Source organism: Callospermophilus lateralis, chromosome 9 (genome assembly GCF_048772815.1).
Source record: "Callospermophilus lateralis isolate mCalLat2 chromosome 9, mCalLat2.hap1, whole genome shotgun sequence".
Taxonomy (NCBI): domain Eukaryota; kingdom Metazoa; phylum Chordata; class Mammalia; order Rodentia; family Sciuridae; genus Callospermophilus; species Callospermophilus lateralis.
Window position 1 is genome coordinate 42,678,676 of NC_135313.1, and position 22,344 is coordinate 42,701,019.

At 39.9% G+C, this 22,344-nt stretch overlaps 2 protein-coding genes across 3 annotated transcripts in view; one reads left to right on the forward strand and one right to left on the reverse strand.

The window, feature by feature from the left end:
* Window positions 1–15,673, forward strand: part of Stat1 (signal transducer and activator of transcription 1) — a 37,602-nt gene extending 21,929 nt beyond the window's left edge. The window contains exons 15-25 of the mRNA XM_076866482.2: window positions 157–198; window positions 1,523–1,606; window positions 2,032–2,130; window positions 3,242–3,377; window positions 4,752–4,801; window positions 5,529–5,623; window positions 6,365–6,510; window positions 8,671–8,856; window positions 9,790–9,865; window positions 10,759–10,861; window positions 14,467–15,673. Coding sequence (XP_076722597.1) covers window positions 157–198; window positions 1,523–1,606; window positions 2,032–2,130; window positions 3,242–3,377; window positions 4,752–4,801; window positions 5,529–5,623; window positions 6,365–6,510; window positions 8,671–8,856; window positions 9,790–9,865; window positions 10,759–10,861; window positions 14,467–14,481 — 1,032 coding nt within the window. The 3' untranslated portion in view covers window positions 14,482–15,673. The remainder of the gene's footprint in view (window positions 1–156; window positions 199–1,522; window positions 1,607–2,031; window positions 2,131–3,241; window positions 3,378–4,751; window positions 4,802–5,528; window positions 5,624–6,364; window positions 6,511–8,670; window positions 8,857–9,789; window positions 9,866–10,758; window positions 10,862–14,466) is intronic.
* Window positions 15,674–18,133: 2,460 nt separating this feature from the next.
* Gls (glutaminase) overlaps window positions 18,134–22,344 on the reverse strand; it is a 76,779-nt gene continuing 72,568 nt past the window's right edge. For both annotated transcript variants that reach the window (XM_076866828.2, XM_076866825.2), the window contains one exon: window positions 18,134–20,857. In XM_076866828.2, coding sequence (XP_076722943.1) covers window positions 20,661–20,857 — 197 coding nt within the window. In that variant the 3' untranslated portion in view covers window positions 18,134–20,660. The remainder of the gene's footprint in view (window positions 20,858–22,344) is intronic.

Consider the following 22,344-nt stretch of genomic DNA (forward strand, 5'->3'; position numbering starts at 1 on the left):
CCTCCTGTTCTGAATTCTAGAGATAATGTCATGTCCTTTCTAGCCCTTCCATGGGCTGTTTTAATCAGGTGATGCCCACTTTCGTCTGATTTGTAAATGAAGACATGAACTTTGATGGTGAACATGTGGTTTACTGTGATGTTTCTTGTTTTATAGCAATTGAAGGAACAGAAAAATGCTGGCAACAGAACAAATGAGGTGAGGGTCTCTGGTTGTATGGGCCCTGATCAGGCAGGTCTTCCAGTGGGGGTGTGTCTGTGGATCTGGTGGCCAGGCAGGAAAGGGAACTGGGTGTATCTGTGATAATGGGGCCTTTGTTCATGCTTTATAAAGGTTGTCAAAGAATTTTGCTTATGACCTCATTGGACCCACACAGACAGCCCAGTGGGGTGGAGGGGGTGGCATGGTGGGCTTCGGTATTCTTCTCATCTTTGAATCTTGAGGAAACTGAGTCACAGGAAGCTTGTAGGATTTAGCTCGGGTTTCTGAGAACTACTGTCAGCTGGAGTGAGAGGCCAGTTTGTGACTACATGCCAAACACCAGGTGTTGAGAGGGTTCTCCTGCCTCATGTCCCCTACCCAGTAGCAGTGTTTTCACAGTTTCTTCTCACAACCTGATCCTCGAGGAGTTGTGTTGTGTTTGTGATGCATTCAGAAATGATCTGTGGACCAAGGACACAGTGTCTGGTTTGGAATGTTTGGTTTGGCCTGTTTTTGCCCTTCCACATCACGACCAGTGGAGGTCGCTAGAACAATGAGACACATGCTGGTCTGTTCAGCACAGACACCTTCCAGCCCCAGTTTGCACTGCAGCTGTCTCTGTGACCTCCTGGGTCCAGCAGCTGCCCTCCCTAGTTCTAAGTTGTCGTGATGCTTATGTTACATAATGTGTATGAAGGTGCTTTGAAAACCATCTGTTCCTACCTATACCAAAGCACTTTGTGACCTGCCAGGCTCAGTGAGAATCTGCCTGGAAAGTGAGTTCTTTCCCTGAATCCCATGAGAGTACAGCCACGTAGCCTTAAGTCATGAAAAACCCTTAAGAAGTTGCTTTTGCCCACTGATGTTTCTTCCTCTGAATTGATATCCCTTGCTATAATTTCAGACATTTTATCATGAGAGAACACTGAGAGGCTTGGAATAATCAAATCTGGTTTAAGTTATTGAATATTGGAGTCTTCTGAGTTACAACAGATTGGGTCTAGTACCCTTGCAACCTGTTTATTCAGGGGTTTTTTGTTTTGTTTTGTTTTGTTTTGTATTGGGGGGATTGCTTAACCACTGAGCCACATCCCCCGCCCTTTTTATTTATTATTTTGAGACACAGTCTCACTGAGTTGCTCAGGATCTCACTGAAATGCTGAGACTAGCTTTGAATGTGCAGTTCTCCTGCCTCAGCCTCCTAAGCTGCTGGGATCACAGGTGTGCGCCACTATACCTGGTGTTTATTCAGTTTTGAAATTTGTACGATCAGGAACTGAATGTTTACATTCTCTCTTTCTCCCTTTTTTCCTCTCCCAAGGGTCCTCTTGTTGTCACTGAAGAGCTTCACTCCCTTAGTTTTGAAACCCAGTTGTGCCAGCCTGGCCTGGTCATTGACCTCGAGGTAAGATTTCCAGGGTCTCAAGGTAAAAAACTTTATTTTTACTCCTAACTAGTTAGTGTTTCTCAATTTTTGTTTTATCGATATTTACTTAATCATAAAAAGTGATGCTCTTTTTCAGTTAATACTATTTGACATTAATCTAAGGGTCCACGAAACTAGAGAATTGAATTAGCCTTCAAATTCTGTAAGCTAAATATTCCAGTTGAGATAGCCGTTGTTAACTTTTTTATATGAAGTCTTGGAACATATATCTTAACTGAAAAATATATCAAAGATAAACTGTGAACAAAAGAATCTAACCTTACATTTAAAATTTTCAAATATAAAATGTATATAAAATTACAAATAACCCATTTGCTTAAGCTGTTGTTTCAAGGTGATAGATCTGTGATTCAGATGGTTTCAAGGTCTTTATCAACTTTTAGACGACCTCGCTGCCCGTCGTGGTGATCTCCAACGTCAGCCAGCTCCCTAGTGGTTGGGCCTCCATCCTGTGGTACAACATGCTGGTGGCGGAACCCAGGGTATGGAAAACACAGTTGCGATTGTACTAAGGGTGAAACAAAGACCCCACGTTCTCGTTACCACAGTTTCAGAATAGCCCCCAATGGCCAGATATTGAGGGAGAAGTGACAAAGTCATGTGACATTTCTAAAGATCTTAAGTAATTCTGGGAGAGTGAAGCACAGACACTAGAAATGAGAATAATGATTTCCTTCATGGAATGAGAGAGCTCAGGCAATCGATGATTTCGTGCCACTTTTATTGTGGAAGAGGTCCTTTACTGCCTTTTTTTTTCTTTTTAATGTATCACCTACTAGGCAAACGTGTTGAGTTTTTATAACAATCACACTCACAGTTGACGCTCTTTATTTATTCAAAGTGCTCTTGTTCTTGGAAGTTACCAGGAACATTTAGTGAATGTTCAATCATTGTTCCTAGGGGAAATACAGGGTTTGTTCCTGTGAGACTCTGGTCACATGTTTGTTACCCCATCAGTGCACAATTTGTTTATATGCATTTCTGTTTAAAGGCACCTTATCTAATATATCTGACAATTTGTTGATGTGGACTTTACAGCCAATTGCACAATAACTCATGCCTAAAGGAAGCTATTCTACTGCATGGATTTTCCCATAAGGCACACGGTAGCCTTCTTGTGCTTAGGTACATCAGAAAGCACTTTAACACGACACTGTGCACGATTTTAAGCAGTGAAATCACCAGTCAGGAATCACAAAATGAAAAGACCATTGCACTAAGCAAGACACAGAGGAGACCTGTTTATAGTGTGAGAAATAGGAAGTCAGGATATTATTCTCTTTGGGAGAACAGAGTTCAGTTGGGAACATGTGTGTTGAGGGGACTAATAGTTTTTGGTACTCTCTGTATGGGCTTGTCTTCAAATGACCACAAAGTGCCAGGAGAATTGATTCTGTAATTAGAAGTAAATCACAATGAGTTAACAAATTCATATATGTGAATTGGCAAATAACGAGAATTCTCTTCCCTAATTGTGGGAATGCATGTGTATTGTATAAACTAGACCAAAATTTGGGCCGGGCCCATGTGGTGGTGCCTCACTAGTGACTGGCAGCTCTTTATCAACCCTGGCTTTGGGTCCTTTATTTCTAGAACCTGTCCTTCTTCTTGAACCCACCATGTGCACGATGGTCTCAGCTCTCAGAGGTACTGAGTTGGCAGTTTTCATCCGTCACCAAGAGAGGTCTCAACGTGGACCAGCTGAGCATGTTGGGAGAGAAACTTCTGGGTAGGAGCATAGTAACTTTTTGTCTATGTAAAAAATATAAATTCATAAAAATATCTCTTTTGACTCTTGTGATCCTCTTTGTACTCTATTTTTTTGAAGGTAGAGAGTGTTTCTAAAAACTGTTGGCATTTCGAGCTGCAGCTTATTGAGATAGCTAATTGAGAATGGAACTTCACCCTGGGGAGAAATGTAGACCTGATAACAGGTTTACATGAATTCTTTCCTGGTTGTCCCTCTTATTAACCTTTCTGAGAAGGAATCTGAAGGGAAAACTTTTTTAGATTATGTACTTTCAATGAACTAGAAGCATCTGAAACACTCCTTTAAAAATTCTTGAACAACTCTTATCCAGATTTGCTTTCTATGCAGCGGGGTTGCATATACCACGCCAGTAGGCTCTTCTGAACCAGATGGCCTTCAGCAGTTCCCTCCCAGCTGTATCACTGACAGCATGGGGGGCTTGTCTTCTGCTATTTAATAAGAAGTATACAGTCATCTTATTCCATCTCCTTATTTGTGGAGAGTTAAGAAATGTATCTTTTCTACCTGTCACGGCATAAGCAGTGGACTTACCCCATCTTATTCCCTGGTTAACTTTAACAACTTGGTGTTATTAGCTCTTAGCTTCTAGTAATCCCTAGGCTTCCTCTCATTTCTCTTGCTTGGCTTATGATTTGCATCTACTTCCCTGAACCCATGTCCTATTTGGAGGAGCACGGAGAGAGATCTGTAATCAATGTCTAAAAATAAGCTTGGAAAGTCAAGTCTCAAAGTTAGGTTCTTCACATAGGTTAATCTTGATCTTGGTTTGATCTTCCACAAAAAAAATGCCACAGGGCCTTTAGAGAGGAGACTGTGCTGAGGCAGTAACAGGAGGCAGTAGGAAATGATCCTGCTTAGGGAGGGACCAAAGGGAGCTTTGCTTTAATGCCAAAGACAGTCAGCTCAGGAAGGACTAGAGTGTGGAGGATTTAAGAGATTTGTCCTCTTCGGAAGAGAGGAAGAGATAAAAGGGGCTGGAGAGAAGGGAGCAGATGGCGAGGCTTTTTGATGCTTCCGCTTTCCCTAAAAACTCTCATAATCATAGTGCCCAGTAATTTGTCACCAATTCTTTCATGCCATTAAAATCAAACCAGCATAAATGAAACTTTTCATGGTTTGGATTGTTTCAGTTCTGTAGTTCTGTCCTTTCATAGCCTAGATGATAATTGCTCAGTTAATGTAGCATTAATATTTCTGAGTCTAACAACCATGTACATGCACTCTTTTGGTGTTAGTTCTTTGAGAGCAAATACAAGTCTGATCAAGGCACCAGAACTATTTTCTGTTTACTGACAAAGCTTATTATTATTATTATTATTTCGTTTTGTTTAGGTCCTAATGCTGGCCTGGATGGTCTTATTCCGTGGACCAGGTTTTGTAAGGTGGGTATTACTGGGGCTCTGTCCTCTCTGCACTCTCTGTGGTGGTTCTCCTTTTTCTCACTGTGGTGCTTAACTGTTTGCTTATTCTGGCATGTTTGCCTCTCACCCATGGAGCCCTGAGGGCAAGTTGTTTACTTTCCTTCAGGGCTGGAGGTTTCTGGAGGTCAGTCTCCAAGCCAGAGTCTGACGGGAAGCACCTGCCTGAGTGATAACATTCTTTCATATCCGAAATGAGTCTTCAGTTCCCTCACACCAGCCCACTGCCCAGCAGTGTTTTGGCCTTGTCCATGTGAAACGTGAGCTTGGCCTGACTGGCCTGATGAGCTTTGCAGTGTATCAAACAGAGGGACCAGCTGGAGGCAGCAGTTAGACCCCAATGGGGTCACCAGATAGTGTTGATCAGCTCACTCTACTGGGCTCCGCTAGTCTGAGGGCAGTTTTTGTTTCTTTGAGTCGCCCTGGAGGTCATCCCCTGGCTGTTTTGCTACTGTTTGGAGAGGGAAGCAGAGCCCAGCCCAGGGAAGTGGAGAGGTCCAGTTCTTAACACCGATAAGAGGGGAGGGATGGAGACATTCCCCAACAAGGGACCACTGCTGCTGTGTGCTGAACAGTTCTACTTTGGCAGCTGGGATATCTTTGCAAATTAAAATACAGCAGTGGGAGAAAAAATGCTGAGTCACTATTTTGAATTTCTTGAATCCTAATATATGCATTGGTATATTTTCAGGAAAATATTAATGATAAAAATTTTTCCTTCTGGCTTTGGATTGAAAACATCCTAGAACTCATTAAAAAACACCTGCTGTCTCTCTGGAATGATGGGTAAGGACCCTGATGGATGCATTTTTGAAACATTTTTAGTACATGCTGCCTTACTGAAGGCTGAGACAAAGCCTGAGCTGGGCTTCCTTATTGGACAGGATTTGTGTGCACCTCACAGTGACGCACACTTACGGCTGTCAAGGCTTTATGAGAGTGGAACCTCAGAAAATTAAACTTTATCCTTCCTTAGTATTTATGCAAAACTAAATTAAAAAATAAAAAGAAAGAAAGAAAACCAACTGAGTGCCATTCATGCATTCAACAAGTGTTTCTTGATCACCTGCTGTATTGTCCATAGGAAAGGAGACATTTCAACTTGGTAAATTTTGTCTCACTCACTCCCAGGATGAGCTGATACTTCAACAAAAGCTTTAAAATGACCAGAGATGCTAGAATCTAAAATATATTTTCTGCATCTTCCTCTTCAGCATAAAAGATGTCTAAATTCAGATATTTTCATAGCCTTTAAAGTCAAATGATGATGAAAGGCCCATTAATCCAGCATGTATTTAGTGAACATCTGTAGCATCCTGCTGGCATTATGTATTTTTTTTTTTAGTTTAGCATACATATGTGTAAGTGAAATGCTTAAGTTTCAATTAAATATATTTTTAAATAGTCTATAGATTTTTTATTATATGTTCTCTTCCAAGTTGCAGTCATTTTCTTGGTTTGTCAAGTTAATATAAAAATTAAAATCATGATTGAACTACAAGTGACACCGTTGGTCTCAATGTCTAGGTGTATCATGGGCTTTATCAGCAAGGAGCAAGAACGTGCTCTGCTCAAGGACCAGCAGCCGGGGACATTTCTGCTGCGGTTCAGCGAGAGCTCCCGGGAAGGGGCCATCACATTCACATGGGTGGAGCGGTCCCAGAATGGAGGTGGTGAGTGAAGGGCGCTGGAGGACCCGGGCACGGTGCCACATATGGCTGACATCCTTTTTCACTACTGCAGATCGGCCCAGACTTACCCAGCTGAGGCCCCTAGATAGGATATTATTACCTCCCCCCCCCCATGAATATTGGTGAATCACTCCCTAGGATGTTTTGTGAAAATGATGGCTTTTAAAAGATAAGGTCAAGTTCCTTCCTTTCAGTCAGGTTTGTTTTCTGTAGGATAGGATGTGAGTCAATATCATCTGTAGCCAGTTCCTTGAAAGAGCTCACTTTTGCCACAGTTTAAGGTTCCAGACTCACTTAGGGTAACTCCAGAGTCAAGTGCACAGGCGAGGATTGGCTTTGTGAGAAGACCTCCTTATTGATTTTATCCACACATATCAGTAGCTGGGATTGGATGCGAGGGCTCTCAGGATAAGCTCTCTGCCTTGCCTTCAAATAGAGCAGCTGCTCATTTATCTCTGTTGGTGTATTGGATTTCTCTTTGACCAAATGAGTCCATAGATAAAAGACTTCAGAAACCTTGGCATCATGAAGCAGATCTCTGGAGGTGAAGCTGAAGAGTGCAGATGAAAAAATGATAATGGCAAACTGAGTACTTTTCACAGGCACCTATAGTTTGCCTAGAGCGCTGGAAACAAAACTGATTCGTTGTGGTGACTTCCCTGTTGTTGGTGTGTAGAGGCAAACGATGTTCTGTTCATTTTTGCTTCTGATGAAAAGTGTGAAGACTGGGATTGGACCCTGGTGTAGGCAGTAGATGTGGAAGCCTGCCTGTTTTCTTTTTTCTGGGGTAGTTCATTTTTTGATGCAGCTCAGAGATGAGCTATGACCCAATTAAAGAGGAAGAAAACACTTGTCAACCAGGAAAGTGTAAGCAGGGCTGCACCAGCCACATAGATTTAGGATATAGCATAGCAGAAGTTCTAGAGAGGACTTCCAAAGCATTGCTCAGCACCTTTTGGAATATGTGCACACAGAAGTGGGATTTTGGATAAAATAGTGTTGAACCCTGATGCAAAGAAAAAAACCACCAACTCCAATTTTAAATCGAATTAAAGCAAGCTTGTATTCGCGTACACAAAGAGCTGATCAGCGACTGTCTCCCCTAATGTGGGCTAGAGACCAGCCCCCCAGCTCTTCAAGAATGAGATTTTATAGCAAAAAAAAAGTTGCAAAGGGGGGCTGTCTTGAGAACTTACAGATAACAGAATTTTGACAAGCATAATACAAAGGCAGATAGTAGGTTAATGATCTACATGGCATGACATTTAAAGGTAGGGAGTAAATTCAGATCCCAACATCAGAATTTACGAGGCACTGCTGAGGTTTCAGAGAGGATTGTTATCTGGTCGGGGGAGCCAGGATTTATGAGGTGTCACTAAGGTTTTAGAGAGGGTTGTGATCTGGTCAGGGAAGGCCAGGCATTGGTGAGTTCAAGGCCCGGGCAGGAATTCCAAACAAGTTTAAAAATCGCAGTAATTTATAGTAAAACAGAAATTAACTTTTCATGACAAGATGGTTCCCAATCTTAAAATGAAATTAGGCTGGGTTCATCAGTAGGAAGAAAGTTTTGAATCAGGTCTGGGATAAGAATAGGAGTTAATTAAACTGTAGCTTATTGCCTTAAAAATTAGAAAAAAAAAAAAAGTAAAATATAAGTTCTTTTCTTGTTTCAAACGTTTTTATTTTCCTGTAGATCATCATCATTTATTTTAATAATTATGTTTTTTCAATATGGAAAAAAAAGATAAGTGAGCTTATCTTTTAATAACTTAATCTATGGCTTGAGCCAAGAAGACCCAATTGGTAATTAATTACTTATTTGCCTATGGGCAGCATTTTGTTGAAGATGAAGACTTCTAAAGGAATTTAACAAACCTCTTTTAGCCACATTTTTTCTAGGCAAATAATGACAAACACATTGTTACTGAGAGTAAAAACTGCTTTTGTTTTTCCCCTATTAAAGACAGGATTGTAATTTATTTAGAAATAAAGCAGTCCATGGTATGTGTGACAACTCCTAGATTATAATTAGTTCTCACGAGCTCACTCACATCTTAATCTGCAATGTTTTGCTTCTCTCTGTGTCATTGTGGGATATTCTGTGGGACTCACTAGGACTCACTGTGCATCTCTCCTTTTTAGAACCTTACTTCCATGCGGTTGAGCCCTACACGAAGAAAGAACTTTCTGCTGTTACTTTTCCTGATATAATTCGCAATTACAAAGTAATGGCTGCTGAAAACATTCCAGAGAATCCCCTGAAGTATCTGTATCCAAATATTGACAAAGACCATGCCTTTGGAAAGTACTACTCCAGGCCAAAGGAAGGTAGGTGGGAACAATCACCACTGCCCTCCTGAGACACAGCCCAGCGCCGTCTTTCCTGGTGGGCGAGTGTTGTGTGCAGACCAGATTTAAAAACAGGATTTACCTTTGCCATCCTGCCAGCCAGGGCCAGCCTGCTATCTTTAACCCATCACTCTCTTATGGATTAGTAAAAGCAGGCTTTCAAAACACAGTATGCACTCAGTGTGGAGGTAATGAGATGCATTATTTGGCCTAATACAGCACGCAAGACATGATTATATAATTTCATACTTTACAGGTATAGGAAAGTCTATTTCTGTTCTGTGTATCGGTTACATTGTCACTTTTTGCACAGGAAGGGAAGTATGACCAACTGATTTGTGCCAGTCTGCTCATGTTAAATTAAGGAAACAGGTCCATGAGAAGTAACCTGTTTCATCAACCCAATTATTTGTTAGATCCTATTGTTATTAGTGGTTTTTATTAAGAGGGGGCTTTGTCTTAGGATACCAGTCTTAGGCTTCTCAGTTACCACTGAATCATATTTGAAAAAGTTCAAGTTAGGTTTTTCTAGTTTTAGAACATGCCAGAAAAGCTAATTGCTTTTCAGAATGAGAAGTATCACTATTTATTAGGACAGTCACTTTGGAATTAAACACGTGCATGTATATCATCAGCTAAACCAGTGAGAACTTGGCACATGTGGCCATCTTGGAGGATTACAGCTTGAGGAAGAGAAAGCTCCTAGCTAGGCTGCTGTTGAGATACTCTCTCTTTTTCTGCTAATTGTTTCTTCATGCCCACCAGAATTTCAGATGACTCAGGCAGGGAGATCACAACCCCTTAAAAATTGCAGGACTCTGAGCTGCCAAGAAAAACAGTAGAATTTTGATCCCCCAAAATATTCTTTGGTAATTTCTCTAATGGAAAGTTACATGCTGTGTTTGCTTCTAGCACCAGAACCAATGGAACTTGACGGCCCTAAAGGAACTGGATACATCAAGACTGAGTTGATTTCTGTGTCTGAAGTGTAAGTGAGCACAGAAGACTGGCATGTTCCAAACTGCACACTAGCCCTGGCCCTGGCTGGGGCCTGGCGAGTGTATTTTGCTTTTCCTTTGTAATTGCTGTCGCCATTACAGTTGGACTTGTTGGAAAGATCCTAATTAGAGATCCTGGTGTCATTGTCTGCCAGCATTTGACTGCCTTTAAAAACCAAAAACCAAAACAAAACAGGAAAACCAAAGTTGTATGTAAGGTATTTAAGTTCTCCCCAAACGGATACTTTGAAAAAGCATAAATAAAATGAACAAAAATTGCAAAGAGTGGGAAAGCAGTTCTTTTCAACCTAGAAAAGGCCAAAGTAATCATCGAGACACATTTTCCGCTTGCTTTTATTCTGTTGTTTCATTTCATAAAAGGTAGAAAAAGGTTTGGAAAGTCATTGTCAGTTATTTGGCCTGCAGCACTGTCTTGGGCTGAATGGATGTAGCCTTCATGTAAAAACACTCTGGAGCAGCTTTATCTGCATACAAATCTCAAGGTAGGGATGAGGGACTCCCCAGACATTTCTCTGGTGCTTTTCTGTCTAGGGTAAGCCACGGGGCACTGCCGTCCCAGGGTGGCACACGGCTCCTGCTCATTCCGAGGCTTAACCAGGCAGAAGTGGCCTAGGTTCCAGTCTGGCTGTGACCCACTCACATCTAGAGTCCAGTACATAATTCCCAAGGGGCCGGGCTGGGGACAGAAACTGCTGGTGATCCATACATTTTCAGATGTGTTTTATAAAATGTGTACATTTTCCTAAAATAAAAATATAAAGTGGTCATTCAGTCACAGACAAAAGATAAAGAAAATGTGTTGAGTCTGCAGTAGGGCTTTCATGAGGTGTTAACATTTCCCTTTCCTTCCTCCCCTTTCTAGTCACCCTTCTAGACTTCAGTCCACAGACAACCTGCTCCCCATGTCCCCTGAGGAGTTTGATGAGGTATCCCGGATAGTGGGCAATGTGGAATTCGACACTATGGTAAGTACCATTGCAGGGGTGTTCCCAGACCTGGGTAAGGGGGTGCCCTCTGAGGCAGGGTGGGCACTGCAGCAGATGCAGGGACTTTCCTCAAGAAGGATTCCACTGGCAGAGCCAAAGAAAGGGCATTTTTCAGATGAGCTGGGACAAGGAAAAGCCTGCTGTGCTTCGACAAGGTACATCATCAGCAAAATGTTTATTCTTGGCATCCTCCAAAAAATAGGTGACATTTCAAATACTTAAGTTTCCCCTTCTGCCCTTTGAAGTACAAAAGTTCTGTCCTTGTAGAATTTCACATATTAAGGAACTAATATTTTTCTGATAAAATGTTTTCTTTCTGCCTATAGCCTTACCACAGTGACATCCTTAGGAAAGGGTGTTATTTTTAGGGACTAATGCTGGGTAGTTGCAATAATTACAGATTTACACTTAGCAAGCAGCCCTGAAAGGGCTTTCTCTGCTTCCTGTTTAAGAAGGAATTTGTGCTGCTAGCTCCTGAAGCTATGACAGGCCAGCCCAGAAAAAACAGCACAGGGGGTGAAAGAGTTAGTGAGTTTCATGATAGAAATAGGAACATGATTGTTTCCAAAAGAAGTGATCTTCCTCTGGAAGAATATTTTTCAATATATCAAACAGTATTGTTTGCCTTTCAGCCTGAAATCCTCCCTCTTAAAGATTTGTTTGGTTGGCTGGGTTTTTGCGGATGCTGTTTAATTTTAAGCTCTTTTTCGCATGGAGCTATTCCAGTTCATTTTTCAAAGTTGGTTTAGTGCTTTAAAAAAAAAGAAAAAAAAAAAACACCTCTCTGAGTCACTGCTGGCTTTTCTTCATCATTTTGTACCTGGTTCCTGGCAAAAATAGGTTCTCAAAAATGAGAGAGGAAATCAGGGAGGGAGAGGGAAAAGAGGGGGTGAGGTGTCTCTTGCAAACCATCATGAATTCAGGGAATGTGTTCACGTGACCTCAGTAATACCTGATCAGCGTCAAGTTTCTTAAGGGTAAGAAGGCCTTTTCCCTCCACTTTAGGAGGGCTAAAATCTGAGAGACTGTACTTTCTTACACTTTCCTGATTGTTGAGGATAAAAAAGCCATTTAGAAAAATGCTTAGCTAATATGACAGCAAAATAGTTTTCTCTGTGTAAGGTAGCATCCCAACACTCCTCTAAAAAGTGCTCTATAAGCCTGACACAACAACGCAGTACTCTTTAAGTCCAATTTAGAAAATATAAGCTATATAGATAGAGCCAAAAAGAAGGGTGATTCCCTTTTACACCTCTTTTCTTCCTGAGCAAGGTCCCTCAGCCGCATCACTATTAATGGGTGGCACTTACTAACACCTCCCCCATCCCAAGCACTTCCCCATAAAAAGCCTCTAAGTTGGGTGTTATTGTTGTTCTCATTTTGGCAGACATAGAGCAGGGTCCTGTCCCCAGTTACAGAGCTTGACTAAGATCCGGTAGTTAGTCAACAGTAGAACCAACATTGAATCTACCTGGTGTCTCCAGAATGTATGCTCTTGTCCGCCATCCTAGAACACCTGCCACAAACAGCCAGACTTGGCTTCATTCAAAATGTGCATCCCATAGAGGCTGTTTGCACAAACTGAGCATTTTATTCTGCTTATTAAGACAAAGGCAGTGTGGCCTCTGGGTGAGAGGCCTGTGATTGGGATTTGGCAGGCAGAGTTCCAACTCTATCATCACCATTATCCCTGTGACCTTGGGAAAAGAAGATGGATTAATTCCGTCCATCTGTGTAAGCAGTAGGACTGCCTCCTGTATGTTCTCAGAATGATACTGTGAGAGCAGTTTAAATACTGCAAATAAATGTCAGGAAATGGTTTGTGGTCTTTGGACATTCCTATAGCCATTCCATCCCAAATGATATCATTCATTTCATTTGTAGAATAAAGTCAATCTCTCTGTCTTTACCCCTCTCCCCACACATCACACACATGCACACGCACCATTAAAGACTCCAAGCAGGTCAGTAATGTACAGAGCTAATAGAGGCTATAAGGGAGACACAGCACTGGTTAGGTAAATTCAAATGCAAATTCAAAATAAAAACTGGATGAGTTTTTAAACTGGATTGGCTCCACTGTGGTCTGCTCTGTCCTCAGTGTTGGCCATGACTTCCATTCGGCATCCATGGCTCTGAGATGGAAGCAGCTCTCTCAGAGCTGGCTGATTTCCACCCAGTCTGGAGGTTGCAGCTCTGGACTAGGGTGACACCAGGGACTGATGCCCAGTGCAGCCTCTGGGCAAGAGGACCACAAGCTCCTGAGGAAATTATCCAAGAGAGCCAAATTACTAGTGTTTTTTGCCACATGACTTGGGTGTTGGTTTAGCCTGGATTTTCTGTATGATAAATTTTTCCCTCTGGGCTGTAGTACAACCATTCTACTTTCCTAGAGGCCTTTGACCAAAGCTCATAACAACAATAAGGAAGAAAAAATTATGATAATTTATTATCTACTATTTTCCTTCTACTGTATAGACAGTTTACATATGCTAATTTAACCCTTTCCATAAACCTGTCTGCTAGGTACTGTTAGCCAACTTTGAGGACCTTAACATTTAGAGGTTAAATAATGTGCCCAATCACACAGTGACAAGATTGGAATCTGGGCTTCCTTTTCTCTCTCTCTCTCCCCCACACCCCTAAAGTCTGCCATCTTAACTACAACTTTGTGCTGTTGAGCAGGCTGCCGCATAGGGGCAGAACCTTCAGTGTGCTTTTCAATCCAAAATGATTTTCCTAAGACCCCACCAAGTACCATGCACTATTGAGCACTTGAGATTTAGAAAAGCTCTCAAGAGGCTTTACTGTCTAGTGCTCAGTCTTGGTACTACAGGCATTTGGGGATGGAGAATTATGTCCTCTGCATTGTATCTCTGGCCTCTCCCCACTAGATAGATGCCATATTACACCACCACATCCAGTCATGGCAGTCAGAAACGTCTTCAGACATTGCAGGGGACCAAATAGTCTCTGAGAACATCTGATATAAGGCGAAAGACCAGTATAGAAGTCAGGGAGTCAGCCGCAGGACAGTCACTATTCCCTGAGGAGCAATTTCCTGACTCCAAGTTGCCATGTTCAAGGCAACTGGGCAGAAGGCACCAGTAGGGGAGGTGTAGGGGATCTTAATAATTCTACTTCTCTGGCCTGTATTTGAAACATTCATTTATTTTACCTGTGAGTGACCTTTAAGGGAAATTCATCATTTCCCTCACATCCCTCTCTCCCTCTGGCATATAACTCAGCATTTCCTCACCCTTGTTTTGCATGAGTGGATTTGCCACATTGCTCTGTCCCCAGACTTGCATAACAGCAGAAAGCTTTATGCAGTCTGGATAGATTCACAAAATTAAGCCGGCAGGCTGTAGAGTAATAATCCATCAGCTTAAGTGATATAAAAGGTCTTGATTAGTCCAGAAAATGGGTAGGTCATGTTGAAGGTCCTCAAATTCATTGGTGGTTATTGCTGTTAGAAGTGTCTTCCTTCCACTACATTCTAGAATAGACAGTGATGTTAAATATCTGAACTTGCCTGTCACAAGATCAATGTGATAAACTTAACCATCTTTTATCTCTTACAGATGAATGCAGTATAGAGCATGAATTTTTCTCATCTTCTCTGGCGACATTTTTCTCTTCCCATCTGTGACTCCTTCCTGCTGCTCTGTTCCTTCACATCCTATGTTTCTAGGGAAATGAAAGAGAGGACAACAAATTTGCTGCAGCCTATTGATAGCAAGTGGATGTTTCTCTTATTCAGAAACATGTTACTCTGAAGGGCTTCATGCATTTTATTGAAGGTGAAATTGAAAGGCACTCTCCACAGAGTGGATTTTGCAAATGAAAAACATCCAGATGCACCCAAAGCATCAGGACTAGAATGAGAGACCTTTGGGAAAGGTGAGAAGTTCGGCAACAATTTAGCAAATGCTGTGCATGAAATCAGTGCCCAGCTGTTACAGGTTGTTGGATAGATATTGGTTACTTGAGAACTCTTGATGTAGAAAAGGAAAATTTCCATTATGCTTTAAGTATGGCTGAAAGTCTATTGTTTTGCCAATGAAATAGTTCAAAGCCAAGTTTATGTAAAATTATATATCAATACTTTATCAAAAGTAGCCTTCTTGCATCTGGGTAGGAGAAAAAGAAGTTGTACTGTTCATTTTAATTATATCTTCCACACTGGCCATTTAAAACTGGAGAAAAATTCTTTTTTTCTAGAAGAGTTTTGTGTTGGTTATGGCTGAACAATATTGGCTGTTATCAATAGAAGGAAGTACATTTTCTAAATTCATAAGTAGAGTTTTCTGTTTAATATTTAATATCCAGAGCTTAGTGTGTTTCACCTTCATCTTGGTCACTGGTGAATGAAATTATCTTGCCCTTCCATGAAGGGAGCCAAGCTCTTAACAACAGCCCTCTTAAGGCAGATCTCCTTATTTTTTAAAACATTGAAATTAATTGCAGACGGAGATAAACCCAGGAATTTAATTCATGTTTCTTAAATGGGTTCATTTGTTTTTACTGTTATTAGCTGGTATTTAGTCTATTAGCTATAAAATTGAGAAAGGAGTAGAAAACAGTTACTGACAACTTGAATCATTAACCATAGATAACATGAAAATCAAATTATTTCAGAACTCATGTCCTATGTAATTGCACGGAGAACTGCATATTTTTCACTGATAAATGTGATTTTTCTGACAATTATGTTTACAAATGGTTCCATTATCTGTCTTGCGGTTTTTCCACATAGTTTTTTGAATGGATGATGTTTTGTGGAATGTATTATTTTTTTGTTTTGTTTTGTTTTGTTTATATGGTCTTCTTTCATTAGTGTGGACACAGAGCAGTGATAAGGGATGAGTCCACAGGGTTCTTCTGAATAACTTTCACAGACCGCTTGTCTGCGTGGCTACTCTCCTCTCTCCATTTCCACCACCACAACTATGTTATTACAGAAATGCTGTGTTATTCTTTGGTGGAGATAAAATTTTCTTGACATCTACTTTATAATTAAAGCTAAAGTATATATATTACATTAAATATAATATGCACACAGTATTTTTTATTTTTCTTATTACTACACAAATTAAGGCCTCTTCTCAGTTTTTTACATAGGATAGTATGAACCTGGCTGGGTTTTGGTTCAATCTTCAAACTGAAAAAATCAAGAAACATGACCACATTTTTGTGAATATTGTCCCTAATTCCTAGGATTTAACTACTTGTTAAACTTTTGTCCTTTAAGAATGATTGGCATGGTTTCATTTTACTGTACCAGCTAATCTTTAGTATAAGGTTTTAATAATTCTGGCATTATGAATTGGTTTAATATTTACCTCATTTACGTATCAGTCCTTATTTTACAATAAGATTAATAACACTACTTTCTTAAATGTTCTCCTTACTCACCATGCTTGTAACTAGAATTTAAATGGCAGATTAAGATAGGTCAGTGAAAGAGATCAATTTGTAGTCTCATTTAATTGATCATTCTAAAATATTGCTGAGCAGATCATGGATTAAGCTATGTTTGTGTTTTAAGTATATCTTAGATAGTGTTTATATGACACTTGTAAATTTGGTAGGTGTTTTATAAGCATAGAGCATATATGTACCACTTAGGATAAATTTATTATTTTCAAGAAAAGAGAATTATTTTCAGAGATGGCATTAAATGAGCAAGATGTTTTTACTGCCTACAAACTAAAGTGGAATATGAAGGCAGGTCTTAATGAACAAAATAGTCCCCTGTCACATCTGACTGCTCCAGGGAAAAAGCTAGAAAGTGTTTTGGAAATTCTTGTACCTAGTCTTTGAACTCAGATATTGTTCCCCAAGTAAGGGGTATTTATTCAAGTGGCATCTTTTGGTTGGCTAAGATTCATTAATTTATTAATTCGTCAAGTTTGTGTTCAGTATTTACTATGAGCCAGGCTCTAGTCTAGATGTTTGGGAAATATTGGTGAACAAAACCATGATAAACCTAAGATGTTCTAGGATCTGGATCATATAACCTTCCTATCTCACTAGGATCTGAGCTGGACCTTCTATAATCTAATAAATCACATCCACTCCATACATAACTATAAAATTCCCCTTTCTGCAAAAGCTTTTTTTCAAGTGCCACCTTTTAACATACATAGGGGGCTTCCTTGAACCATTCAGTCTATGATTTACGAATTTACTCATTTTACTATGAAGATTAACCCAACCCCTAAAATAGCCGCACAAAAATAAAACGATCTTGTTATACAACAACAAATATAAAGTTTCTCCCTTGGGATTATCTGTACATCTGCACTGATAGGTATAGGTGAAGTTGCCTATATGTTACAGAGCTTAACTTTATAGCAGCTATGCCTGACCTTAAAATTCCACAGAGGAGAAGCCTTAGCTGATGTGAATTATTTCATATAAATAAGTTTAAATGCAAATTCTGTCCATAGTCAGAAGGACCTTATTATAGGATATAGGAAAAGAGTATGGAACTAAGAGTTCTGTATCATGAGCCTCTCTTGAATCCCAGCTTCATCAATAAAAGAATGGGTTAGATTAGAGAATTTCTGATGTCTCCTGCATTTCTAAAATATCAATAATGAAGATGGTACAATACCGTGGCTTCTATAGCCAAGCAATTTAGTCTGTGATAAATGACTTTGAGGGATGAAAATGTATTGACCCTGATGCTCATTTCTACCATGAGCCAGACACAAACCTTAAACTTGAAGGGAAAGAGTGCTCCAAGGACCAGGGTTTCTGGCACTGGAAGTGAATGCCATTCCCACATATAACAAATTAGGCGGGAGCTTAGATTTGCCAATTGGTCCAACTCAGATCCTAGTGTGGTAGCACCAGGTTCAATTCTCCAAGTAGATTAAGGTTTTATAAATAAAAATAACCTGTCCTCTCATTCAAGAATATGTTCAATGGTTCAGTTCAACAAGTATTTACTGAGCACTTTGTAAACAATGAAAGGGTAGTGTTAAATTCTAGAGGATAGAATGTGCTTCCCCATCCCCACATCTTTGAGAATGAACTCCTTATAGGATTCTTAGCTTGGTCATTGTGGTAGCCCCACCTGACATCATGCATACTACCTGGTTCATAGTAGGCATTAGCAATGGATCTAACCAACTGGACATGATCCCTACACTCAGTAAAGTGTTCAACCCAGGGTCATAAGAGAAAAACCTTAGTTGTTTTAAGAAAATCCATTTTCACACTTTTTTTCATACATGTATTTATTATGCTGTAAAAAGCAACACTATCTGATTTCATTTAAAATGAAATGTTTCCCAATTTCAGAATACTTAACAATTTATAGTTTGAAGATTAGATCCACTTTGGGAGATGTTGAAAGCAAATACATTCATAGCTGTGTAATCTCCAGGAAGAATCCAAATCCGTTAACAGCTCATTCATTTCCCTGCCAGACAGACCACAGAAGCAAAAGCGAATCCAACTCGGCAGCTACAGGCAGTGTAGGGCAGCAGTGGGGACAGCATATCACCAAAGATGAGACCATTAGAACCAAGACCAATAAAAACGACAATGTATACAAAGCTTTATATTAACACGACCATCCAAAGCTCCCAGGATACAGAAAAAGCACACATGATCCTAAAGCTAAAACAAAAAGATCTTTGGAGTTTACTGATGGCAGCAGTAAACAAGCATTCAACAAGCATTTAAATAAAATGTACTCATTATCACCAGTCAGTAGCAAACAGCCAGAGCACCTGGCACAAAATCTTAGATAACATCTTGGGGAAATAATGGCACACTTAACTAAACCACAAAGAATTTTACAAAGCAGTTTGGATCTGAGAAAAGAAGAAAAGTCTCTTTGTTCCCAAATAATAGTTAGAACTTCATTATTAGATAAAAGCCTCAAAATCACTCATTGGTAATCTTAAACCACACAACTGAACCACCTTAATGTTTCATTTTAATCACAGACAGCAAGCTGCTATTTAGGCAGTTATCCTTGTTGATTTCAATTAAAATATGTCTACCCCAATACCTGTGGGGATAATGCTGCTCCTGTACAGCGTCTTGCAAATACAACCTGTTTGAACGGCTTGATAAGATCCATGGGGCAGGAACACAGTGGTGCCCACCTTCCTTTCTCCCCACAGATGCTGGAACACAGGAGCCGCCTTTGTGCCTGAGCAGCTAAGGAACACTGGCGTGGTTTCACCAAGGGAGGTGCCATCTAGGGATTGGGAGGGCAGTGGCAAAAGCTACTGACTTAGACTAAAAGCAAAAGTCAAAGCACCAGGGGACTGCTGGAGTGAGTAACAGTGCCATTGGGCATAATAAAGCTTGGAAGCAGCAGTCTATGCTGATTCGGAGGCGGGGGCGGGGAATTGCCACATTAATGTGGTAACAACTAGCATTCATGTAGTTGAGAATTCTGCTCATTTCACTAAACAGCTTCAAAGAAGTCCATGTATACACATGTATGGACAGTATGCTTAATGTCAGAAATCCTCACTGACATACCTCTTTATTTCTTTGAGGTTATGATAAGATACAATGTATGTGCATTTACTAGAAAATTTTGTTCTTCAGTTCCGAAGCCCCTTTTACCTACTTTCTAAATGAATCATGAATTAACTCCCTAAGACAAAATGATGGGTCTCAATTTAAAATGGATTGGCTTTTTCTCATTATTGCACTATAAAACCTACAAAAAATTATATGGTAGAGAATGAGAAAAAATCGGGAGTGATCCAGTGGTCTTCCCGAAGAGGACAAATATCTTGATGCAGACTTTTAATGGCAGATTTAAAAACAAATGTTATTTGTAGCAGTCCCTTACAGTCAGAATAACTTTGGTAGCTTAGAGCATTTCTGAATTTGTCTTTGTCTAGGAGCTGAAAAATAACTTTTTAAAGAGCTGTAGCGGCACATGCCTTTGTTTTTTTCAGAACAAATGAATTGGCCTAATTTATCCTTAGTAATTTGTTTCTGGTTCGTCCTCTATACAAATGGCAAAGTACTAGCTCTGATGCCAGAAATGTGAGGCATTTTCTGACTTACTGTGGAAACATGAAAACTGCATAGTATGCCAGCACTCATTTTCCCAGCCAGAGGGAAGAGGCAGACAACTAAAGTCTGAGAAGAGAGGCTGGACTAAAGGGATATCAAAAAAGAAAAAATGTTCAAAAGTATTATAACTGTATTCACACATATGTTTTGGTCACCAAACATATCTTAAACAGATTCCCTGATTCAGTCTAATCAGAATTGGCCTATTCTACTAACAGCTGTTAAATATTTTAGAGTCACATCATGAAGCGAGGGTGATGGGAGACATTTTAAACACTAAACCATATTGTTGCATAATTTTGTTCAACACTCAAAACTAAATCTATATTTGAAGTCTTCAAAGTCACACTGTTTGCTTCTGAAGACAGCCTTGACCCCTTTGGACAGACTGTACAACAGAGCTTAATGTATAAGTGTGTATCAGCAAATCATCACCATGAATTGAAAGTTCACAAAACACACAAATGAATCATGAAGACCACACACTTAAGCTAGCATTGGTAACTATTTCTTTTACATCAAATTATACAGTGCACGAGGTAAATATTGCTCACATTATGGAGGGAGATTGTTTTATTTCTATTTTTCCCCAAAGAGATCAGATTTGTCCTGTGCGCACAATGAAGAAAACTCCGGTAACACTGAAATGACAAATGTAAAATATACATCACTACCAGATAGAAATACACATGTTCTTCATAATCATTTTCCACAATTAAATAGGTAAGTGATTTAAATCTTGGGATTTAAGACCATTATAACAATCCATCAAGATTCTTATGGACTGTTTGGTTTTCTTTTCCATTGTCGGAGTCTCCTTGAGGTGTGTACTGGACTTGGTATTCCTGGAGGATTTTGAATACATCGTGGTGTCCAAAGTGCAGTGCTTCATCCATGGGAGTGTTATTCCACCTAAACAAGTGGCACAGTATGGACAGGGTCATTAGGTAATTTCTGCATGAAGATGATCATCCAACATCCCTAGGTTTTAATATAGGTTAAACAGCCACCCAGGTTTAATCACTTTAGCAATATTATAAGTAAAAATCGATAGCAGAAATGCAGAAAGGAATTTATAATTTAAAAACTGATCTCACAGACAATTTGGGATATGAGGATGAAGAGAAAAATATCTCTATGAGACGAACGGGTTTACATATCCAAGTGCTTGTGGAGGGACCTTTATAAGCAAAGTCCTAGTTTTGACAGACAAAATAGACACCTCAAAGGTTCCTGAAAAGTCCAAAGGATTTATTTTTAAATAAATGTTCCAGTCAATTCAAACATCACAATAAATCTCAGAAGTCTAGAAATAACCATAACTCTGTGAGGGCTTAACCATGTATTGGAGGAACAAGACTTACCCAGAGAAAGTGACATTTCCATCACCTTCAGTAGGATGGGAAGTGTGGGCTCACCTACACCTCTACCCAAACAGAAGACTCAGTTTCCCTTCCTTATTAAGTGTTCTGGGGCTGTGCTGTTAAGAGCAAGGTAGATAAAGATTCCAGGATATGAAGAAATGAAGAAGGGATAGCACTGCCTAATTGTCAGAGACAGCACTGTGAGGCTCACACCGCAGCACAGGGCAGGGATGAGTCTGAGTTCCAGATACTGCACAAATGAGGAGGCCCTCTCCTTCCCTCTCTACTTGTGTCAAGAACTTCTCAGAGGCTGCCAGTGTCCTGCTCTGTGGGCTCATGGGCCACTCTCTCCACTTTGCTTCTGTTTCCTTCTTTCCTTTGCTTTATTACTGGTCACATTATGAAACCAAAAGTGTTTAAAACTGTCTCATTTTTAAACATTTTTGGTAATCTGTTCTTAAATATTTTAAAATACTTTTTTAGTTATACATGGACACAATATCTTTATTTTGTTTATTTATTTTTATGTGGTGCTGAGGATTGAACCCAGTGCCTCATACGTGTGAGCACTCACTTTCCCAGCCAGAGGGAAAGCCACTGAGCCACAATCCCAGCCCTGTTCTTAATTTTTTAAATCAGGTAAGTAACACTTTACAGGTATCTTTTGTGTTTCTCAAAAAACAGCTGGACTAAAGGTTTTTTACTTCTGTACAGGCCTTCCTTAGTTGAGGGAGACAGTGACTCTACAGAGGGACTTTTCAGTCATCTTCAACAGCATGTGATTATGTGGGCTTTCTAAGAATTGAATGCCACCATAAGTTACCTTTTTATAACTCTTTTCCCATGAAACAATGAAGAATAATCAACTTCAAAGAATATACTAATTTCACTCAAGCCTAGTTTATAATTTTAGATGATACTGATTCTTAGGAAATGAAGAAAAATAATTGTTTTGGGTCTATAGCTTCCATCCTAAAATCTGTTAGTTTTTGAGGGGTGGGGTTAGGCTGAATAGTTAACTTAGCTAACTTGCCA